At 43.3% G+C, this 20,142-nt stretch overlaps 3 protein-coding genes across 5 annotated transcripts; 1 reads left to right on the forward strand and 2 right to left on the reverse strand.

Annotated features, from left to right (window-relative positions):
• Positions 1-287: 287 nt before the first annotated feature.
• Positions 288-5,732, reverse strand: proca (protein C (inactivator of coagulation factors Va and VIIIa), a). Of its 3 annotated transcripts, none has more exons than XM_062988109.1 (9): positions 5,662-5,732; positions 4,590-4,679; positions 4,220-4,377; positions 3,564-3,588; positions 3,376-3,486; positions 2,841-2,981; positions 1,951-2,078; positions 1,645-1,762; positions 288-1,014 (listed from the first exon to the last, which is right to left on the reverse strand). In XM_062988109.1, the coding sequence occupies exons 2-9, from the start codon at positions 4,657-4,659 to the stop codon at positions 455-457; spliced, it is 1,311 nt and encodes a 436-aa protein (XP_062844179.1). In that variant the 5' UTR covers positions 4,660-4,679; positions 5,662-5,732; the 3' UTR covers positions 288-454. The 3 variants fall into 3 exon arrangements, with proteins under 3 accessions (XP_062844179.1, XP_062844178.1, XP_062844180.1); XM_062988108.1 differs by lacking the exon at positions 5,662-5,732 and adding an exon at positions 5,354-5,394; XM_062988110.1 differs by lacking the exons at positions 1,645-1,762; positions 1,951-2,078; positions 5,662-5,732 and adding an exon at positions 5,354-5,393.
• Positions 5,733-9,662: 3,930 nt separating this feature from the next.
• On the forward strand, positions 9,663-11,987 carry LOC134302248 (collagen alpha-1(X) chain-like). The gene is made up of 4 exons (XM_062987283.1): positions 9,663-10,155; positions 10,255-10,335; positions 10,892-10,972; positions 11,057-11,987. Exons 1-4 carry the CDS (start codon positions 9,663-9,665, stop codon positions 11,959-11,961), a joined length of 1,560 nt encoding a protein of 519 aa, XP_062843353.1. The 3' UTR covers positions 11,962-11,987.
• A 1,184-nt stretch (positions 11,988-13,171) lies between these two features.
• Positions 13,172-19,162, reverse strand: saga (S-antigen; retina and pineal gland (arrestin) a). The gene is made up of 15 exons (XM_062988119.1): positions 19,115-19,162; positions 18,653-18,713; positions 18,519-18,563; positions 18,042-18,241; positions 17,234-17,293; positions 17,041-17,108; positions 16,823-16,958; positions 16,071-16,155; positions 15,892-15,964; positions 15,277-15,414; positions 15,104-15,181; positions 14,454-14,468; positions 14,325-14,377; positions 13,602-13,611; positions 13,172-13,274 (listed from the first exon to the last, which is right to left on the reverse strand). Exons 1-15 carry the CDS (start codon positions 19,160-19,162, stop codon positions 13,172-13,174), a joined length of 1,173 nt encoding a protein of 390 aa, XP_062844189.1.
• Positions 19,163-20,142: the final 980 nt, after the last annotated feature.

A 20,142-nucleotide genomic window follows, 5' to 3' on the forward strand; every position in this document is an offset into this window, starting at 1 on the left:
CTCACCAGTACCTGCAGGTCTAAGCTATTTCAGCAGGGTTTATTTTTTACCTCAAAGTGAAAAGTGAATTATTTTATAGGTGTCTGTGCTTATTACGTCTTTTTGAATGGATTGGTTTGACGCACAGTGTGGTCGAGGTCACTGGTGCCAACGTGTCGACTATTAAAAAGGATTTTATTAGGATTTTGTTGGCAAGGGTACCCGGAGGTCCATGCCAGTCTAAAACATTTCTGCCATGTCAACAACTGATAAGAACACTGAAGGATCCTAACATTACACAAATCCAATAAGTGGAATATATTTATTTATCATTTTAACATCAGTATATCAGGGGATATTTTGAGCATTTTCGGGTGTGTGGGGGGGGGGGTCAGTATACAGTTTACAAACACTTAAAAAACTGCTGATTATTAGCGCGCACAACCGGGTTCGCTGGTTCATTTCGGTCAACAGATCAGCGGCTCAGCGGCTCCTTCTTCACACCTTCTATCCACTCCACGTAATTGGCCACTTTGGTGTAGATGCCCAGTTTGTCCAAGTGTCCGCAGCCTTCGCCCCAGGACACCAGGCCGACCAGGAACCACGTGTTGCGGTAGAGCGTCATCATGGGCCCGCCGCTGTCGCCCTTGCAGGCGTCCTTCACGCTCCCGATGGACCCGGCGCACAGCACGTTCTGCGTCAGGTTGTTGACCATGTGACGGGCGCACTCCGAGTGCTCTACCAGCGGTATGTTGATGTGCTTGAGGTCCGAGCTGTACGGCTTTGGCCCCTCCCTCTCCATGCCCCAGCCCGTCACCACCGTCATGGTGCCGTTCAGGTGGAGCACGCGATCCGCCAGCTCGCGGCTCGGCAGGCACGCCGGGACGATGTACATGCTTAACTTCACCGGCGTGGCCAGGCGCAGCAGGGCTATGTCGTTATCCACTGTCACGCTGTCGTAGTTCGGGTGGGAGACGATACGTGACACAGAAATGGTCATCTCGGATCCCTCGATTATAAACCGCTTGTAGTCACCTACGAAGAAGAGTGAAGAGTCATTTAGTATTTCTGATATTGTGTAAGGTAATTTGGAGACGATTGTGGTGAAGTACATTGTTTACTGTTGTTCCTGCTGCTTTCAGGACATCCTGCAAGTCTTTTTAAATAAGTCAAAATACACTATATGGACAAAAGTATTGGAACACCTCTTCTAATTTTTAAATTCATGTGTTTCGGCCACGACAATTACTGACAGGTGTAATAAATCAATTATTTAAAGGAAATATATGCTTCTAACTTTGCAGCAACAGTTTAGGGAAGGTCCTTTCCTGTTTCAGAATGACTGTAGCTCTATATAGAGCTCAGTTTAAATAAACTCCAGTGGCCAGCACAGAGCCCTGACCTCATCCTCACTCAACAGCTTCAGAATGAACTGGAACATCAAATGACTGGACGGGCACAAATTCCCACGCACAGACATACTTCAAAGTTTAGTGAGAAGCTTTTTAGACAAGCGGCTGTCATTCTAGCTGAGAAGATCATATAAAGGTCGCATTGATTTTGAAGCGGGATGTCTGACAAGCTCATGGTCAAATACTTTTGGCCATATAGTGTACTTTATATAAATTGTGCATCATGTTTAAAATTAATCAAAGGTCACTGAACCGAGTCTGACGCTGAAGCGGGAATAAGCTTCGAGGCAGTGAGCAGCGGTGAGGACCCAGTTTTCAGCGATCAGCACCCCGCCACAGTGGAAATCTCCTCTGGGGTTCAATATGAGAGCCTAAACACACACACACACACACACACATTTCAGGACATAAAGCCACACCTGTTATTAAACTGACTCAATCTGAGCAGCTCTTTAAACACATAAAACCTATCACGTCTTCATCAATGTAATCAAGTCACCTTAAAGGTTCTACAGGAACACTACGCTTCGGGATGCAACTACAAATCCAAAAATCATACCTGCCAGGGACTCTCTCCCCGTTTGCCCACTTCCCCCCCGATGAGCCAGGGCGTCAGACTTGTTTGTGACAGAGGCTTGTTTTTGTAGGATGACTTGGCAATTAAGATCTGTCCACAGGACTGTTGATCTGAAAATCAGAGACACGGTTCGACCTACAATCCCCACAGTCAGGTTCAAAATTACCGGCACTGTACACACTACATGGACAAAAGTATCTGTACACCTGAATTCAATTCTAACTACTGAATTCAAGAGTTTTACTCAATATCTGCTTCCGACTTTGCTGCAACAGTTTAGGGAAGTCCCTTTAGTGACCTGCACAGAGCCCTGACCACATCCCCACTGAACAACATCACTTAAGGCTTTCTGAATGACATACAAATTGACTGAATGGAAACAAATTCCCACAGACATACTTCAAATCTTGTGAGAAGCCTTCTCATAGCTCAGTGGTTAAGTTGCTCACTAGTACTAGTGATTAGAAGGTTGCAGGTTCAAGCCTTACTACTGTCAATTTGCCACTGTTGGGCCCCTGAGCAAGGCCCTTGCTCAAGTTGTATACAGAATTGAAGGAACTCTAAGTCACTTCGGATAAAAGCATCAACTGAAACTGTAAATGTTTTGGAAATGAGGTGTCCGACAAACTCATGGTCAGGTGTCCAAATACTTTTGGCAATATAGTGTAGTTTAAACATTTATTTTCAGGACAAAATTGTAGTTAATTATTTTTAACACCGTGTCACAGTTATTATTTACCACCCTCACATTATTTGTTCACGCTGTATAAAGTCATGATGAGAGATCTGAGAACGTGTGTAACAATGACCTTCAGGACATAAATAAAATATATAAAATATATAATGTGAATAACGGGACGGTTTGTCCGTACTTATGGGCGCACACTCTAGGCCGTTCTCCTGCTGTCTGTATCCGTTGACGCAGGTGCAGTAACGTCCTGTCTTGTCCTTTTTCTCGAAGCAGTCATGATCACAGCCACCGTTGTCCAGCGAGCAGTTGAAGTGTGTGCTACCTGAGGGTCAGATCGGTGTCCGAATACACAAGAACACAAGAACGTGTCATTTAGCCACTTCAGCCATTCAGCTAAATTGTTTAGTATTTCTGATTACAGGCAGTAAATGTCCCGATTATTTATTTATTCTTTCGGCTGCTCCTGTGCATGTTTAAGGGTCACCACAGCAGATCTGGTCTGCAACCCTCCTATTTCTGTCTGGACATGGGACCTGCACTAAGAGTGAACTGACAAGTGTGCACCCCAATGGCCGGGGATGGTAAAAAGACAGAGATAATGTAATGTGATGAACGAATATTTCATCTGTTGCAAAGTTGCTTGCTAGCTAGATAATGTTTAATATTTTAATACAAAGTAACGGACAGTTGGAACAACGTTGGTAAAATGAACTTACGTATGTGACAGTGTTTCCCTTCAAACCCATGATTGCACTGGCACATGTACGACTGGAACTGGTCCACACAAAATCCATTCTGGCAGGCGTTTGGGAGGCACTGGTTGCCATCTGACACAGGAAGGAATAAAATTAGCGCCTGGTGCCAGAATATACACGATCCAACCCTAAAAGAAACCAATACTGACCTGCATATACAGTCCAGAACTCCAACTGTAATGAGAACAAATGTATTACACGTCATCACATGATCTCAGGAAGAAGAGGCAGCACCAGTGGAGGTTCATTAGCCCCCCGAAATATTATAAAGAAATGTTAACAGTACTTTGCCCTTAAAACCTCTACTCAGAAACTGTCAGTCGAGGACCCATCAATTGCATTCCTGACAGAAAAGTGTCCTGAGGCCTTGGAAAGTGAACTTCAGGTGAGATTCCAAGAGATGTCCACGCAAAAGACGCGGGAATTGGCCACTGGGATTGTTGGTTACGTTTTTTTTCTATAGCTGTATCACTTTGCTGACCTTTGGTTGCCAGATAAGAATAAACCCCCCTAACTCTGGCAAAACCAGCTATTCAAATACAAAACTGTGGTGGAACTACATTTTTTGGGGAGAAAATCATTTATATTATGTACAGCTATTTGAAGCAGTGTTCTGGGTTCTTTGTTGTAGCATGTCGTGTAGTAACATACACCAGTGCTCTGATCATCTACGGTCCTCACAGCCATGGCATTATTGCCTATAACACGCTGCCATGTCTTCTTTTGCTCGTCTTTCCTACTTTAATATTTCTAGCAGGGCCTCTGTAAGGTATCTCAGATGTGAAATATAAAAAGGACGACCCACCGTGGCTTCTCTCGACTGGTGGATCTCTCTGGCCTCCTCAAAATCACACAACTCCTCCATACACTCTCGCTCCAGGGACGGGGGCTTAATCTCCTCCAGGAAGCTGTTGGCCCGTCTGGAACGCAGCAGCGCGTGAGCCTTCGGGCTGCTGTAGAAAACTGAGACACAGAACAAACCAGATCAGGGTTAATAAGGTGTGAATGGAATGGAGGGGGTGGAAAAACACCAAAAGCAAACTCAACCAGGCCCTGGGTTCAGTATTTACACTGTTTTGTTTTTTATTTTAGCAAAGTTGCCAATAATTCTGAAAATGGTACGCAGTCCGAAAAATCTGGAACTTCTCTGGATGTTCTGGACTCTCAGGTCGTACCGGACACGCTGACGGCAGAAGCGGCCCAGAGGAAAATCACAGCGGCGCAGAGGAGAGACGTCCTCGCCATTTTTGTCTCTGACGCGGACTCTGCGAACATGAACAGACCACAATCTGTATTATAGTGCACTATAGGGCCAAAAGTAAAGACACCTGACTATAAACTTGTTATGCATCCCATTTAAAAAACAAACAGTCATAAAATGACCCTTTCACCTAGATCGACAGTCAGTATTATGTCTGTGTATGGGAATTTGTGCTGCTTCGGTCAAAAGATGACAGCATTTGTAGGGCTGGGCGCTGATGTTGATGCTCCGGTTCATTCCAGAGCTGTTCGGTGGGGCTGAGGTCAAGGTCTGTGTGCTTCTTCATGTCTTTATTGAGCTTTATTTGGGCACAGTCACGCTGGAACAAGAAAGGACCTTCCCGAAACTGTTGTTGCAAAGTTTGAAACATATAATTTCATATATATAATTGATTTACTACATCTATTTTAACCTGTTGTGGGTAAAACACATGAATTAAACTATTTAAAGGGGTGTCCCAATACTTTTGTCCATATAGTGCATCTCATATTTCTAATATTCCTTATATAAAAACATCAGGTGGGTTTAAGATGTTAGATTTATCATTTTATAATGATAGTTTTAATGATATATACAAGCTATTGAACGTTTTAGATTAAATTATAATTGATTCTGATTATTATAATCAGAATTATTAGAAAATTACCGTCCAGTTTGATAAAGACGGACGTGTCTCACCAGAAACTGAATATAATGTGACCCACACCGTCTTATTCCTCCTTAGTCCTTATCTACATGTAGAAACACGGATCAGACAGTAACTATACGTTTGTTTTACTTGCGTCTTATCTGCCCAAAGGCCAAAACAGCGCAAGCGTCCATTGACATTTTAGCGGTGACTAAAATATTGAACACTATCACAATAGAAAAGCATTTAATATATATATATATATATATCTTATATAACGGCTAAATCTACAGAAACAGACCATTAACTATTGTTAAACTACATCCTGAAAGTGAAATATAACACATATTTTACTTACATGTTGATAGTTTAAGTGCAGGAATGGTTGATGTGCTGTTGAAATTGTGTTAATGACTAACTAAGATCTGTTTACTGAGTCTCTTCCTACCCACCAACCTCTGGTCAGTCCAAATTCACAAACCAGACCTAATCTGAGTGTAACATTCGTGCAGGCCACTGGAGTTTCTTTAAACCGAATCTTTCTTCATGTCTCTATAGAGCACAGTCATAGTGTAACAGGGAAGGACCTTGCCTAAACTGCTGCTATAACATTGGGAGCATATAATTTCCTTCATATCATTGACTGATCACATATTTTGTCCATATAGTGTTTGTTAGCCCACAAATCTCAGCAGTGCTATCGGTCGGGCGTCCACACAGACATTATCGGCTTTGTTCGAGCGGAAGTGGAAAAACAGTGGATCTGTGTTTGTCTGGATTTTCCTCCCTGTTTCACTTTTAAACTTGTGTTACAGCTCGAGCTTCTGAGAAACTGTGAGAATCAGAATCAGCTTCTCCCAGAGTCTAAATAAAGACAGGAGCACTAAACTTCTCTTCATTATTACCGCTCATAAGTTCCTCCACTAATCACATTCCTCACTCGCTGTTTTACTACAATAAGTCACATTAAAGCGGTTTTGTCACTTCTCATGTGAATGCGCCGGTACTGAACAGAATACGGTATTCCAAAATCAAGCATCTCCACCATTAAAAAGTGTCAGAAAACAATAAAGAAGTAAAGCTAAAGTGCAGCTTCTATTGTATGTTAACTGTTTTTAATTGTATTTCAGTGTGTTTATATTATATTTGTGCTATTTTCAGTGTGAAAGTGTCAAAAACAACCTCATTATTTTACATGAGCCTAAAATATATGCAGTTCTACAGGACTATGGACGCATGAACAGGTTTCCCAAACATCCTTATGGGAAAAAATACCTTAAACATCTTTAAAACTCGATGCCACTCCCAGAACCAATTAACGTCGAGTTTCAAGGTATCGCTGTTGGTGTCCTTTGATGGAGAAACAACCAGAGCTGTAATAAACCTGTCTGGAAGTAAACATAAACACTTTGTTCAGAAGGGAGGGGTGTCCAAGAATTATGAGTATTTTGCAGATGATGGTATAACTAAAGCTAAAAACATAGAGGTAAACCTTTATACGGGTATTGGAAGCGTCTGTGATACACAGTGACTGGGAGGCTGACACTCTTCCACACAAAACCAGCATGCAGGACGTGTGTAAACCCAGAGTTTCCCATAACAATAGAAACATCATCCAGAGAAAAAGCAAACCAAGCGCGTTTGTGTGGAAACGAGGACGAACATTCAGGGCAGACATTCATCTTTCATTGTGCTCTTTATCTCTGAGCCTTGTATCGGCTTAACGTGTCCCGTTTAAGTTCCGAATCATTTCTAGAGGATGAATACGGAGATCTCGGGTTTCGTGCTCGGGCGGAGGTGTGGTCGTCCCCACGAGGCTCTGCTGACCCGAGAGCCGCCGGACCTGGCTTGATTCACAGTCAGGATGATGTTTGGTTTACAAAACATGTGAGGTCTAAATGTATAAGCATGTTATGTAAACGTGTTATGTTGGACGATTGTGACCTTTTAAACCTTCCAAAACCTTTATGCACCGTCTATGAGTCTTATAAAGAGAACAAAAGTGCCTTACATAACATGCAATGTTATCAATCTTCTGATTACTAGTCCTAGAGCTACTTTTGCCCTGTACTGTATATACATTAAGCACTTTATGGTCATATTAAGGTCTTAAATCTCGAACCTACATATATATTATTGCACCACCTCCTGACTTGCTTATGCTAGTGGTGCTTAAACTGTCTAGACATCAAAAGAAGACGCCTTTGATCATTCTGAGTTCTACAAGAGCTGATACAGAAACAGAAATCTCTAGAACAGGCTTAACGTTTAGTTAGAAGAGGTGAGGTAGAACAAGATGTTAAAAACAGGATCAGAACGGCTCTGTGGTTGACGCTATCTGCAGGAACAGAAGTGTATACGTTGCAGAATGGTACAGAAGTGTATACGTTGCAGATATTTTAAGGTATATGGACACTTAAAATATCTAACAGTGTGTAATAATCAATTTGAGCCACTAACACCAGACTATGCACTCGCATCCAGTAGGTTTTGGCTCCCACTGCATATTACACACATCAAGCTCAAAATTTCTGCAGTTTTGTTTATAAATCAAGCTTAATAGGTGTAAATGATCACACTGGGTACAAATTAGGTCACCATGAGTCGATTTCCAGCTTTATTGGTCTCAAAAGGATCCCGTTGAAGTCTATCGTCTCTTATCTGAAACCCGTGGGTGGAGCAGGAAAGGATTTAGTAGATCTGACCATTATTTTGCTCCTCATTGTGCAGGACACGCTGTCGAATGTCACCCGGCTCTCCAGAGGAGAAGCTCTATTTATCACACCTTGGCCCGGGTCCACGTCCCTCCACTGGGAGATGGTCACGTCGTGAGAGGCTGTTTAAAAGAGTTCATTTGTATAAATTGATCAGGTGGATGCGCGGACGGTTCAGTTTGCAGCATTTCATCCAGATTTAGATAAACTTCTTAAAAATGGTAAGATTTGTTTAAGACTTTCTGTAAATCACATTTATTGATCCTAACTAGTTTATTGATAAACATTTTGTTCCTTTTCTTAACAAAATGCAGGTAAATAGATTAGATATTAAAAACAGGTTACATTTATATTAATGACTATTTGAAAATGCACATGCACGGTAAACAAAAGCTGTTAATTTTAATGTGTTTTAGTAAATATTAAGACTGATGTTTAATTTTTTAACTTTCTGTTCCTATTTGTACCAAAAACAGTACAATAGGAATAGAACCTAAAGTTTAAACTGCACATTTAAGGATTATTTTTGTACCTGTGGTGTGTATTTAGTATGTATTTTACATACAATAATATATACATCATATATGGTACCATGTATATTACTTAAAACTAGTTTATTTACAGTATGTGTTCCTTCTCATGCTAATCACCTCCACAACAAGCAAAAACAATCCAACATTTGTTTCAGTGCATTTTTGCCAAAATGTGGATTTTATTTGGTCTCATTGGCTGTTATTAGTGATGAAACTTTAGTTTACAAGCATTTTGCAAGTAATTGAATCATTAATTAACACTGTTTTAACATATTAGATACGTTTTACTCTGTTAACTCTGTTAACATGATTCTAAGAACAATTCAGCCCTTTTCTCATTGCACTTTAACTTAGGACGCCTGGACGTTACTAGTCTCTGTTTCACAGATTTTTATTTTATTTATTTATTTATTGGCTTCTCTGGTGTTTTAAGCATCGCCACTGCAGATCTGGTCCGTATATCAAACACAATAACGTCTCGTTTAGCCAAACATTTCTGATCATAGTCAGTAAACTTCCCAGTTGTTATTTTCTTCTTTCGGCTGCTCCAGTGTATATTCAGGTGTCGCCAAAGCAGATCTGGTACAGTTTTTATGCCGGACGCCCTTCGTGACCCTCCTATTTCTATCTGGGCTTGAGACTTGCACTGAGAGCGCACTGACAAGTGCACCTACCTACTACAAGTGTGAATCAATCATTCATTCATTGTCTTACCACTGCTTTATCCTGGTCAGGGTCATGGTGGGTACTGTTCACTGGGCAGAAGGCAGGAAACCCTAGACAGGTCGCCAGTCCATAACAGCGCAAACACACACGCTCACACCTAGGGGCAGTTTTGTATCTCCAATTAACCTGACTGCATGTCTTTGTACTGTGGGAGGGAACCGGAGCGTACCCACACAGACACAGGGGAGAACATGCAAACTCCACACAGAAAGGACCTGGACTGCTCCACCTTGGATTCTAACCCAGGCCCTTCTTGACAAGGCAACAGTGCTAAGTTAAAATATCAAATCTCAGGTTTTTGGTGTAAATAGGGGCTTTGCGGTTGCATTTTGCACACTATTATTATGGAACACCCCACTTATCTTTACTTGCCTCTCTTCCAGATGATGGATGTGGTTTTCTGCCTGCTGGCCTCATCAGCTATTTCAGCAGGGATGTTCATAGATGGAAAAACGGACGACGTGAAGTTTACACCCCCTCCACCCGGCTCACGTGACCGGCCGAGTCCCCCTAAAGGTTTTTTTGAAGGATCTGGAGGTCGTCCATCACCGGCTGATGATGCCCCCCCAATGGAAGGTGGCTCTCCCCAGATCAGAGAAGGCTTCCGGTTGCCGTTCGACACCTCCAGTGGCATGACGGCTCCGTCGGGTAACTACCCTCTGCCACCTGAAGGTTACCCGTTACCACCGTCACCTCCAGCCTGGAATCAAACTCAAGGATCTCGCATGTTTGATACGCCAGACCTGACGTACTGCAATATGATCCTGGAGGCTCCGGTGCCCCCGACGGCGGATCAGGTGCCCTGGTTCTGCACGTGCTCCCTGTGTAAAGGAAACGACGTCGGTCCGAAGGGAGACAGAGGAGACCGAGGCCTTCCAGGTCATTATTATGATTATTACAGGTATTTTGCTCTGGTTCCTCTCAGAGTCTTTTCAACGTCGTTTGATTATGTGGTTTGTGTCATCTTTATCTCACCAGGTTTACCTGGCAGCCCGGGAATTCGTGGCCTCAGTGGCCCACCAGGTCAGCAAGGTTTTACAGGTCGACCAGGGATTAAGGGTAAATAAAAATCCTTTCGTTTGTTATCCTTGTTGTGTGTCTTTGAGCTTAGAAAGCATGTTTACCCCTCGCCAACATCAGCTTAGGAACCACTTTTGCTTCTGTAGCCAATAAGTTGGTGCCGTGGTGATTAATCTATGATTCTATTGGAAACCAAACATGGTTCTTCTATGCCATTGCTTTAAATAAACTCTGGATTGGCCAGATTGGCGCTCTGCAACACCCAATGCCCTTACTCTCAATGTTAAAGGCAGTAAGGGTTAAGAAGGCGAACAATGGATTCAGGGTTTTGATTGCCGCTTGGGTAGGGCAGCAGTTTGATGCTCTTGCCCAAAACCTCTAAGATCTGAGTTAGAATCGCAGCTGTGGTACCAGCCGAGCACCTGTGTGTGGCTCTCTGTACGCTATACGGTACTCTGTGAGGCCAACCCTAACCCTAGCTGGTAAAAAGAAGCGGTCAGTGGCAGTTGGGAGAAAGTGGGTTAGTGGGTGGAAGGAATTGACCAGATTTACACTTTATAATACTCTTTATAATGTTCTACTCTCAATGATAAAGGTCAGAAGGGTGAGGAAGGAGCACAAGGGATTCAGGGTTTGATTGGTCTGACAGGAACGAAGGGTGAGCGAGGATTCAAGGGTAAGTACGTCCCAATGAAGGGCACATACAATACAAAATTACCCCGAAGGCATCTCAGCTGCTCATATGAACCTTGTTCCTCAGGTGATAAGGGAGACATGGGGATAGAAGGCAGACCAGGGGACCAAGGGCCTCCTGGTCCACCCGGGGAATGCCCCGAATCCTGTGTCTCCATATACGGACCTCCAGGAGAAGTCGGGCTGCCAGGATCGGTTGGGCCGAGGGGCCTGCCCGGATCCTCCGGAACACCGGGGCCGAAAGCCGAGAAGGGTGATCCAGGGGAACTGGGCATGCCTGGAGTCCCAGGAGTCGATGGAGAGAAAGGGGATCGAGGTGAACGAGGACTCTGCGATTGCAAGGATGGCGCTAAAGGTGATGCTGGAAATCAGGGGCCTCCAGGGCCAAAAGGTGAAAAGGGCGATGGTGGTTCCCAAGGGCTTATAGGGCCGAGTGGAGATAAAGGGGACAGGGGAGAATTGGGAATCCCAGGTCCGTCTGGCCCCTGCTCGCCCGCCATCCAGTCTGGGTTTTTAGCGAGACTGGCTGACAATTACCCGCTGCCTGATCGACCGGTGCCCTTCAGGACGGTGATTTACAACACAGAGCTTCACTACAACCCGCCGACCGGCGTCTATAAGGCCGTCGTTAATGGCACGTACGTCTTCAGTTACAATCTGTTCATCTCCAACAGAGCACTCAAAGTCGGGCTCTTCCACAACTTCATCCCGGTTGTGAAGAGCACCGGGTCGGTCAGCCTCAGTCTGGTCTCCCAGCAGGTCGTCCTGCACCTCAACAGGGGCGATGAAGTCTGGCTCCAGGTCAAAGACAACAACACTAACGGTATGTTCGCTAACAGCGAGAGCAGCAGCACGTTTTCAGGGTTTCTGCTGTACCCGGATAGCTGTGATGAACCGTTTTCCCGGGAAGTGCCTGAGCCCATCAGTGGCACCTACAGCTGGGGTCCAGTCGAGGAGCCGAACGCTACATAAACACGTCGTGTGGTCAAGCTCGCTAGTGTCCATATTTATCTGGAATGTTGGAAAAATCTCTGGTAGCTTTAATCCTAAACTTTAGTTTTGTGTTTGATAAGAACTAGTCTCTGATCCATAAGAGTATCGGGACAAAAGTCTCAATCGCTATCTTCTTCTCAAACTTTAATATTGTTTGCTTTAATAATGGGGCATCTAACAAGCTGGTCAGGTGTCCAAATACTTTTGGCCTTATACTGTATATCTATTATGTTTGTTAAAATTTCTATAACTTTAAATTTAATGATAATATTACATACTGTTAAATAAAACAGTTTTATCATGAATACTGTGTAATGTAACGTTCTCTATAAAGCTCTTAAGTGACTAACAGTGACTTTAAATTTTTCCTGTTTTCCCTTTATTACATTATATTACATTAAGTTGTAATAACGTTGTATTATGTAAGTTTATATAATGTAAGTTTATATAATGTAAGCCTTAAGGCGCCACTTTTGGAGCAGAAGTTTCTCCCAGACCTTGGCAAAATACCTTTTTTTGAGTATTTTTTTATGCATTTACCCCCTTTTTCTTTCAATTTAGCAAAGCCAATCCGCTGATGGGGATCATCCAAGGAGGGGTGTATTGTTTCTATATTTAGTCATTATCAGAAGTTGATCATAATCAGGGACAACAAAACCAGGAGGAACCAGGAGGCCAAATCACAACGCTCAGTGAAATTAAACTACAAAATTAATCCCTTTAAATGTGTTTATTTTTTGACCAGCAGATTTTCTGAAATGCAAATTCATGACAGGTTTTAAGTCATGAGAGTCACGCACCGATCTCCATTATCCCCCTTCTCACTGTGCAGTACCATCGATCAGCCAGCAGAGGTCGTAACTGCAGCAGTCACGATGAATCCTCTCCGGCATCCAACCCGACAGACGAGCCAATCAGTGTCCTTGTACACAGAGCTGACAGTCGAACTCGCTAGTTTTCTGACAGAATTTTATTAGTTTAGATACGAAGCTGTAATACAGAGCTGATTAAAATGTTCCATCTAATCACAAGCACAAGTTCAGAAAACCAGGTACACAGCCCTACACGGTATCATCTAGAAAATCATAATTTAACATCTCACTAAATGAGGTTCAACATGAAGCGACAGCCTGGCATCGTCTTAAAAAGTCCATGTTCTGCAGATAGCGAGGGGTTCCTGGAAGGTTCCTCATGGTTCACCAGCAGAAATATTTCCCTCCTCCTCGTCCTCCGTCATGCCCTTCAGGTTGGAGCGTTTAAACTCCTCGAACACCATCTCCTCGTCCAGCTCGCTGTACCATATCGGGGTAAATAAATAAACATATAAAGAACATCAGAGATAAACAGATAAAGCAAGCAGCCAAGCAGTGGAGTTTGCATGTTCATCTGTGTCCATGTGGGTTTCTATCGGGTGCTCCGGTTCCATCCCACAAGTACAATGATGTGTGTAAGTGTGTGTGTGCTTTGTGATAGACTGTCGTTCAATGAATCGAACCCACCGCGTCCCTGACCAGGATAAAGCGGTGCCAAAAATATTAATAAACCGATCATAACACAACTTGTACTGCAATTTATAAACAATAAACTTTAATAAACGTAGTAGTGAGGGGTGGACTGACCTTTCTCTTACTTCAGGAGGCAAATGAGAGAAGACGAGACCATCAGAGAGTTAAATACACAATGCTATTAATAATGCATAATACCAACACACACAGACACACACACACCCTTTTTTGCATCATGCTTCTTCTCTACTGATGCTGAACTACACCCTGATTGAGGAGAGCCGTGACTGACACATGCCCCCTCCAACACGCAGACTGCATCTTTTCACCTGCACAAGGCGAGTTCATATGCGGATCAGCTTTGTGTACGGAGAGACACACCCTGATCAACTTATTATTCCTCTACTCTGTGCAGACGCCATCAATCAGCCAGCAGAGGTCGTAATTGCATCTGCTATGAGAGAGTCCCTATCCGGCTCTTCCCTCCCTGTATGAACAACAGCCAATCGTTGTTCGTGTAGGCGCCCAGCCTGCCGGATGGCAGAGGCGAGTTTCGTACCGGCGCATTTGAAATATCAGCTCTCATTTTTAATTTAAATTTGATCATGTTTCTGGCAACCTTTCTCAGCTTGTCAGTGCGCTCTCAGTGCAGGTCCCAAGCCCGGAAAAAATATTAGGGCTGCATCAGATAGGGCACCTGACGTAAAAACTGTACCAAATCTGGTATGCTGACCACATCCGGTGTGGCGACCCCTAAATACAGGAGCAGCCAGAAGAAAGACCAATCCGGGGTGGTCGGCTTCACCTATTTAGAAATGGTGCGACTGTATAACGTACCTGTGTCAGGCTTCGAGTGCATGAGCTGGAACGGCAGCTCCAAGCCCACCTCACTGAGGAGGAAAAATAAAAACAACAATTTTAATTTGCAGTAATTGGGTTTAAAATATGTCTAGCTCCAAGACTTACCTGGATCCCATCAGGCTATGAAAGATAAAAATATGAAAAAAAATATGTTATTCCTAGGACCTTGAACCAGGTAGCGAGTAGAAATATTCAAACAGGGGACAGATTAAAGGAAAACCAATATCAAGTGGTTTAGAAAGGTGTTGGGCCCCCAGGAGCCACCAGAATTGCCTTAGTGCAGCTTGGCATCAAGTCTACTGAACTGACAAAACACTATTCAACCAAACGAATGATATTAGTGATGAGTGCTGAATATTTTGTGGCCTCTTGTGCACTGTTGATGGGAGCAATGCCATCCTGGAAAAGACCACACCCATCAGGACAAAACTGTTAGATCATATTAATTAGCCGATCAGTCTGAATAACTAACAAATCAAACCTTCTCAGCGTAGGGGTCAATATTTATGCCTGCACCGTCTTCTTGGTGGACTGGCACACTTATATGAGTCACATGACTCAAATATTTTTCTTATTTGATCAAAGCTTTATTGAACCGTGGCCAACTGGAGTTTATTTCTCCATCTGTAGGCGCCCGGTCAGCTGATAGCACAGCTGAGATTCAAACTCGAGAGCTCGAAACCAGTTTTCTGGTTTTCCATTAATCTGTCACCGACCTGTAGTTCTGTGTGAGATTTTAGTAGGATGGTACACACCCGCCCACGATGAGCTTCACCACCACTCGGTAGGACACCAGAATTCCTAACACCTCCTTCAGGACGCCCTCTTTAACGCTGCATTATAGAAACACACAATGAAACATGAGAACGATGTCTGGACCACCAAGTGAGGCTGTCGTTAGCGTGTACAGCGAAACCATTCAGCTCACATGCTGGTGGACGCCAGGTTGGTGTCTTCGTGCTTGAGTTTACCGTCTAGCGCGATGCCTCGCCTCTCTTTGTTATTGGCCAGCAAGGGGAGCAGCGTGTACACCTTCTCCATTTTACCCCCCGGTCCCAAAGAGTCCCTGGCACAAACAGTATTACAGAGTGTGATTGGAGTTCAGCAGTAGTGGAGTGTGTAATGGGTTGAATACTTGAGAGAGTGGGTTGGTGAGAGAGTGTGTGAATGTATGTATGCAAGGGTTTGGGGCAGGGGTGAATACTTTTGCTTAGATATGTGACTGTGTGTATGCATGCATGTCCTTGTTGGGGTGTAAATACTGTTGCTCAGACAGGTGATTGTGTGTGTGCAAACACATATTTGGTGGGGTGGGAGTGTAAATAGTTTTGCTCGGATACGTGATTGTGTGTATGCAAGCATGTATTTGGTGGAGGTGTGTGTGTGAATACTTGGGCTCAGATATGTGATTGTGTGTGTGCAAGCATGTATTTAGTCGAGGTGTGAATACTTTTGCTCAAGAGAACAAAGAACAGAGCCTTTCTGGCCTGGATGAATCTCCAACATGCTAACAGGTCTCAAACTGATTTATTTGATGACTTACCCAGAATCCTCTATGGCCACTGATTTCATGTAGCTGTCGTTAGAGTACAGAACAACCGTGGCTATCTGATCCACTGGAAAACCACACAAACACAAACACATACAGAGGGAAATGATGGTATTATTTAATATAATATGACATAATTAAACTTTTAAGTACGTAAACATTTCTGCTCTCACCAGAAAGGACGATGTTCCTCACGGTCTTGTTGGACTCGTTATTGATGTTGACTCGAACCTTAATCGGCTCCCCGTGATAATAAGTCTGTACGACATTTAAAAAACCTGTTCATTATTTAAAATGAGTTTTAGTGTGGCATTTGTATTAATTATTAAATAAACACTTTCATTTAAATTTCACAATTTATTTAAACACTGGAACATTGTGATTCAAAACCAGTGGAATAAAAGTGGTATTAAATATTATACTTTATACTTTTCATGTGCTTTAGTTACAACTAATTAATCAATTATACAGTATAAGGAAAATTATGTGCTTCCAACAGTTTAGGGAAGACCCTTTTCTGTCCCAGCATGAAGACATGAAGAAACTCCACATAGAGGTCACTATTGTCAGGTGTCCAGATACTTTTGGCCATATAGTGTATACATGCATTATCATGCCTAAAGACACTTTAAAAAAGTGTTTACATTATTGATCCAGCTAGAAAATAAAGGTATAAAAAACTAATTTATTGTAGCTGTAACACACATTAATAACACATTTAATGGCAGGATGTGGTCACTAGAGGGCAGTTCTGGGTTCGCTCAATGCTTTACTACTAAAATTCTACCCAGATGCCCGATTTTGAACCACAACGTGGTCGCATTGGACATTTTTGGGGTAAAATTTGGGTCACATGTGCGCTAATGAACCCCCTTTCCCAAACCCAAATTCCTTCTGAACGTATGAACGTCCTTCGATAGCTCACCTGCTTCTGCAGACTGGCCTCCACGTGCAGAGGTTTGTCGGACATCAGAAAGTCGCGCGTGACGGCGACTGATGGCGCCGGGCCGGGTTTCTCTGGAGCGTACTGGACTTTCCGGATCATCAGACGCACCGTACTCCTGCAGACGGAGGAATTCACGGTGTGATAAATGTGAAAGCTGATTACTGGGGTTTATAAGAGAGCGAGGGTTTACGGCTGACCGCTTGCGGACTTTGGCGTCGGGGTTCTCTGCACTGAAAACCTTCACCTCGAACTCGACGGCACAGTGCTGTGGAGAAATCATGAAATCAAGACACAAATAACTTATTTAGTCCAATAAAAATAACTAATAGTTCAAAACTAGACGCCCCGTATGTTTTTTATTTATTAGAAGTTTGGAGTAAGTAGCTTCACCTTGCCAACGTCAGTAGGAGCCGGCTGCAGTCCCACCGAGCACGGCAGATTATCAGGAACCTACAAGAGACAAAAAGAATTAGACAAACAGAATGTGCACTATACAGACAAAAGTATTGGGACACCCTTTACTTTCCTGTTCCAGCACAAGCAAGCTTTATAAAGACCACATAAATACTGCACAGAGAGCTGACCTCAGCCCCACTCACCAGCTCTGGAATGAAATGGAACATCAACTAAGACTGTCTTGCCAACATCAGTGTCCAGCCATACAAATACTGTCATCTTTTGACTGAATGGGCACAAATTCCCACAGACATACTTCAAAGTCTTGTGAGAAGCCTTCTCAGAAGACAACTGTTATTATAACTCAAAAGATCACACAGAGCTTACTATAATCAGGTGTCTAAATACGTTTGGCCATATGAAAAATATCAATAATACCCTATATCAATAATGGTTTTTCCACATATGTTAGCTGTAAGGTGATATATTATTATAACATACATGTATCCTCTGGATATACAGTATGAAGATATAAGCTTATAACATATATTAAATGTCCATAATAAAATGTGTGTATGTGTTAAACATATCTATAGGATACATTTTCATATGGTATTAAATGTTGTGGGTTCGAATCTCGGCTCTGCTACCAGTCGGCTGGGCGCCCTCTAGCAGACAAAACTGGCCTCCAGTCTGCAGGGTGGGAAAGACTGGCACAAATATGGGCGTATATTTCCTATATGTAACGTTTATATACAGTATGTACATGTATTACATTTGGTAGGGTAGAGTCTGTACTCACTTCAAAGAAAAAGGGGTACGCGTTGTGACCCAGCTTGCGCAGTAGTTTTTCCTGCACTTTGGTCAGGGTACACTGCTCCTTGTCCTGCAGGGGCGGGTAGATCTGCCTGGTGGACAGGTAAATGTCTCTCCGAAACGCTATCCCCATCACGTCCATGTCGTCCCGCCCGTACCGGAACACGCAGGACAGGGTGACGTACGCTACGAGCAAGCAGAGATGAGAAGTTACTGCCGGTCAACTTCTACCCGGGCACTAAGAGCGCACTGACATGGGCACCAGTTTGTACCCGGGTACCCACCCTGGACAGGTCACCAGTCCATCACAGAGCACACACACACACACACATACACACACACGTTCATAAGGACTTGGATTGCTGGGAATCAAACCCATGACCTTCTTGCTGTGAGGCGACAGTGCTACCCACCGTGCCACCCTGCACAAATGCCACCCTGCATGATATAAGCTGTGATGTACCTTTTCTTCCTTTCAGCAGTTCAGGGTCGATCAGAACGACGCCATCTGTTCCAGACAGAAGAAGGTCAGTACTTACACTCATAAACACTTAATACATAAATAAATACCAACACAAGCATGGAAACGATTCTCACCTACTGGATCCACTGAGCCGACATGATCTATAAAATCTCGTCTGCCCATGTACACGGCAACCTGTCAAACATAACACAGGTTATTTATACTTGCATTTTCTCTCCAATTTTCCTCCCAGTTTAGTCATTTCCAGTTACCCAATTTGTATTTCCACCTCCACTCCTAATCGGCAAGACCCGTGAATAACACACGCCCCCTCCGACACGAACCGGGTGCATATGGAGATCCGTATCGCGCACAGAGATTCATGCACCAATCGATCAGCCAGCAGAGGTCATAACTGCAGTCTTGTGGACTCCCTCAGACCCTCCCTCCCTCGGACGAGCCTATAGTTGTCTGTATAGGAGCCTGACCGGCCGTTAGTCAGGTCACTGATGTTAACATTTACATTCTTAACAAATGTGTGTAAGATTTGTTTCATATGAACTAGTTAAACAGCTTAAAAAATGTAAGCCACTTACCGATTTGTCCTTGCAGGCTTTTTTGAAAATGACGTTCTTGGGGCTCATCGTTGCAGATCAGTGAGTCTGAGTCAAAATAAAATAAATGTTTACAAAATATTTGGACACCATAAGCTTGTCGGATCCCTTTTCAAAAACGTACTGTATTAAAATAGAGCGACGTCTGTGTGATCTTTTCAGCTAGAAAGACAGCCTCTCTTTTGAGGAGGCTTCTCACAAGACTTTGTAGTATTTCTGTGGGGATTTGTGCCCATTCAATTAAAAGCCATACTGCATATGTATGGCTCGTTCCAAAGCTGTTCATGTTTATAAATCTTGCTTCATGCTGGCACTGGAAAGGGCCTTCCCTACACTGTTTCTACAAAGTTGAAAGCAACTGCCGTGGCTGAATTCAAGAATTAGACGGTGTGTCCCAATACTTTTGTCCATATAGTGTATTAGTAGATTGTACAGTAAACGTATTCTACTGCACCAGTTATACTGAATGTGTCCTATTAATAAAACACTCATTTAAATATGCTAATTATAATAGTATATATTAAATTTATCATATTAATACAGCAGTATATCACATAGCATCAGCTGGAACACGCAGTAGAAGTTTCTGATCGAGACGGGACCTCATAACAGGTCACAAAATCAGCTCAGTTATTATTTTAAATCATGTAACAAAATGTGCAAAACAATATTAAAACTCAATATCCCATAATCCACCAGGCTCAAACCTCCACGTTTACAGTAGTGTAATATTCCATCATGGTGCTGTGTGTCCAGAGCTGCGTACCTGGTACAGGTGATTCCACCGGGCGAGAGACACAAAACAAACTGTAGTAAAAAGCTGCTATTTGTATCCAGCTAATCAGGTTAGCCCAACATATCTCCGATCCCGTTCTGCATCATATGACACACACACACACACACCTCCCACTGCGCCTCCTGATGCCACCGCCGCTCCACCTGAGAGGATTGGGTCGGTTCCCCTTGGTCAGCACTTGGTCAGATTACTGAACCAGTAGGTTTGATTACAC

This window comes from Trichomycterus rosablanca, chromosome 25 (genome assembly GCF_030014385.1).
Source record: "Trichomycterus rosablanca isolate fTriRos1 chromosome 25, fTriRos1.hap1, whole genome shotgun sequence".
NCBI lineage: Eukaryota > Metazoa > Chordata > Actinopteri > Siluriformes > Trichomycteridae > Trichomycterus > Trichomycterus rosablanca.

Excerpts from the sequence above, each read along its gene's own strand:
- proca (XM_062988109.1), bottom strand. The coding sequence starts at position 4,659 with ATGGCGAGGACGTCTCTCCTCTGCGCCGCTGTGATTTTCCTCTGGGCC. Across the intron at positions 3,589-4,219 it reads ACCAGTCGAGAGAAGCCACG|TTGGAGTTCTGGACTGTATA; the intron begins GTGGGTCGTCCT and ends TTCTCATTACAG. Across the intron at positions 2,982-3,375 it reads AGGGAAACACTGTCACATAC|GTAGCACACACTTCAACTGC; the intron begins GTAAGTTCATTT and ends TCTGACCCTCAG.
- LOC134302248 (XM_062987283.1), top strand. The coding sequence starts at position 9,663 with ATGGATGTGGTTTTCTGCCTGCTGGCCTCATCAGCTATTTCAGCAGGG. Across the intron at positions 10,156-10,254 it reads AGGAGACCGAGGCCTTCCAG|GTTTACCTGGCAGCCCGGGA; the intron begins GTCATTATTATG and ends TTATCTCACCAG. Across the intron at positions 10,973-11,056 it reads GGGTGAGCGAGGATTCAAGG|GTGATAAGGGAGACATGGGG; the intron begins GTAAGTACGTCC and ends CTTGTTCCTCAG.
- saga (XM_062988119.1), bottom strand. The coding sequence starts at position 19,162 with ATGAGCCCCAAGAACGTCATTTTCAAAAAAGCCTGCAAGGACAAATCG. Across the intron at positions 16,959-17,040 it reads GACGCCAAAGTCCGCAAGCG|GAGTACGGTGCGTCTGATGA; the intron begins GTCAGCCGTAAA and ends CTCCGTCTGCAG. Across the intron at positions 16,156-16,822 it reads AGGCCAGTCTGCAGAAGCAG|ACTTATTATCACGGGGAGCC; the intron begins GTGAGCTATCGA and ends AATGTCGTACAG.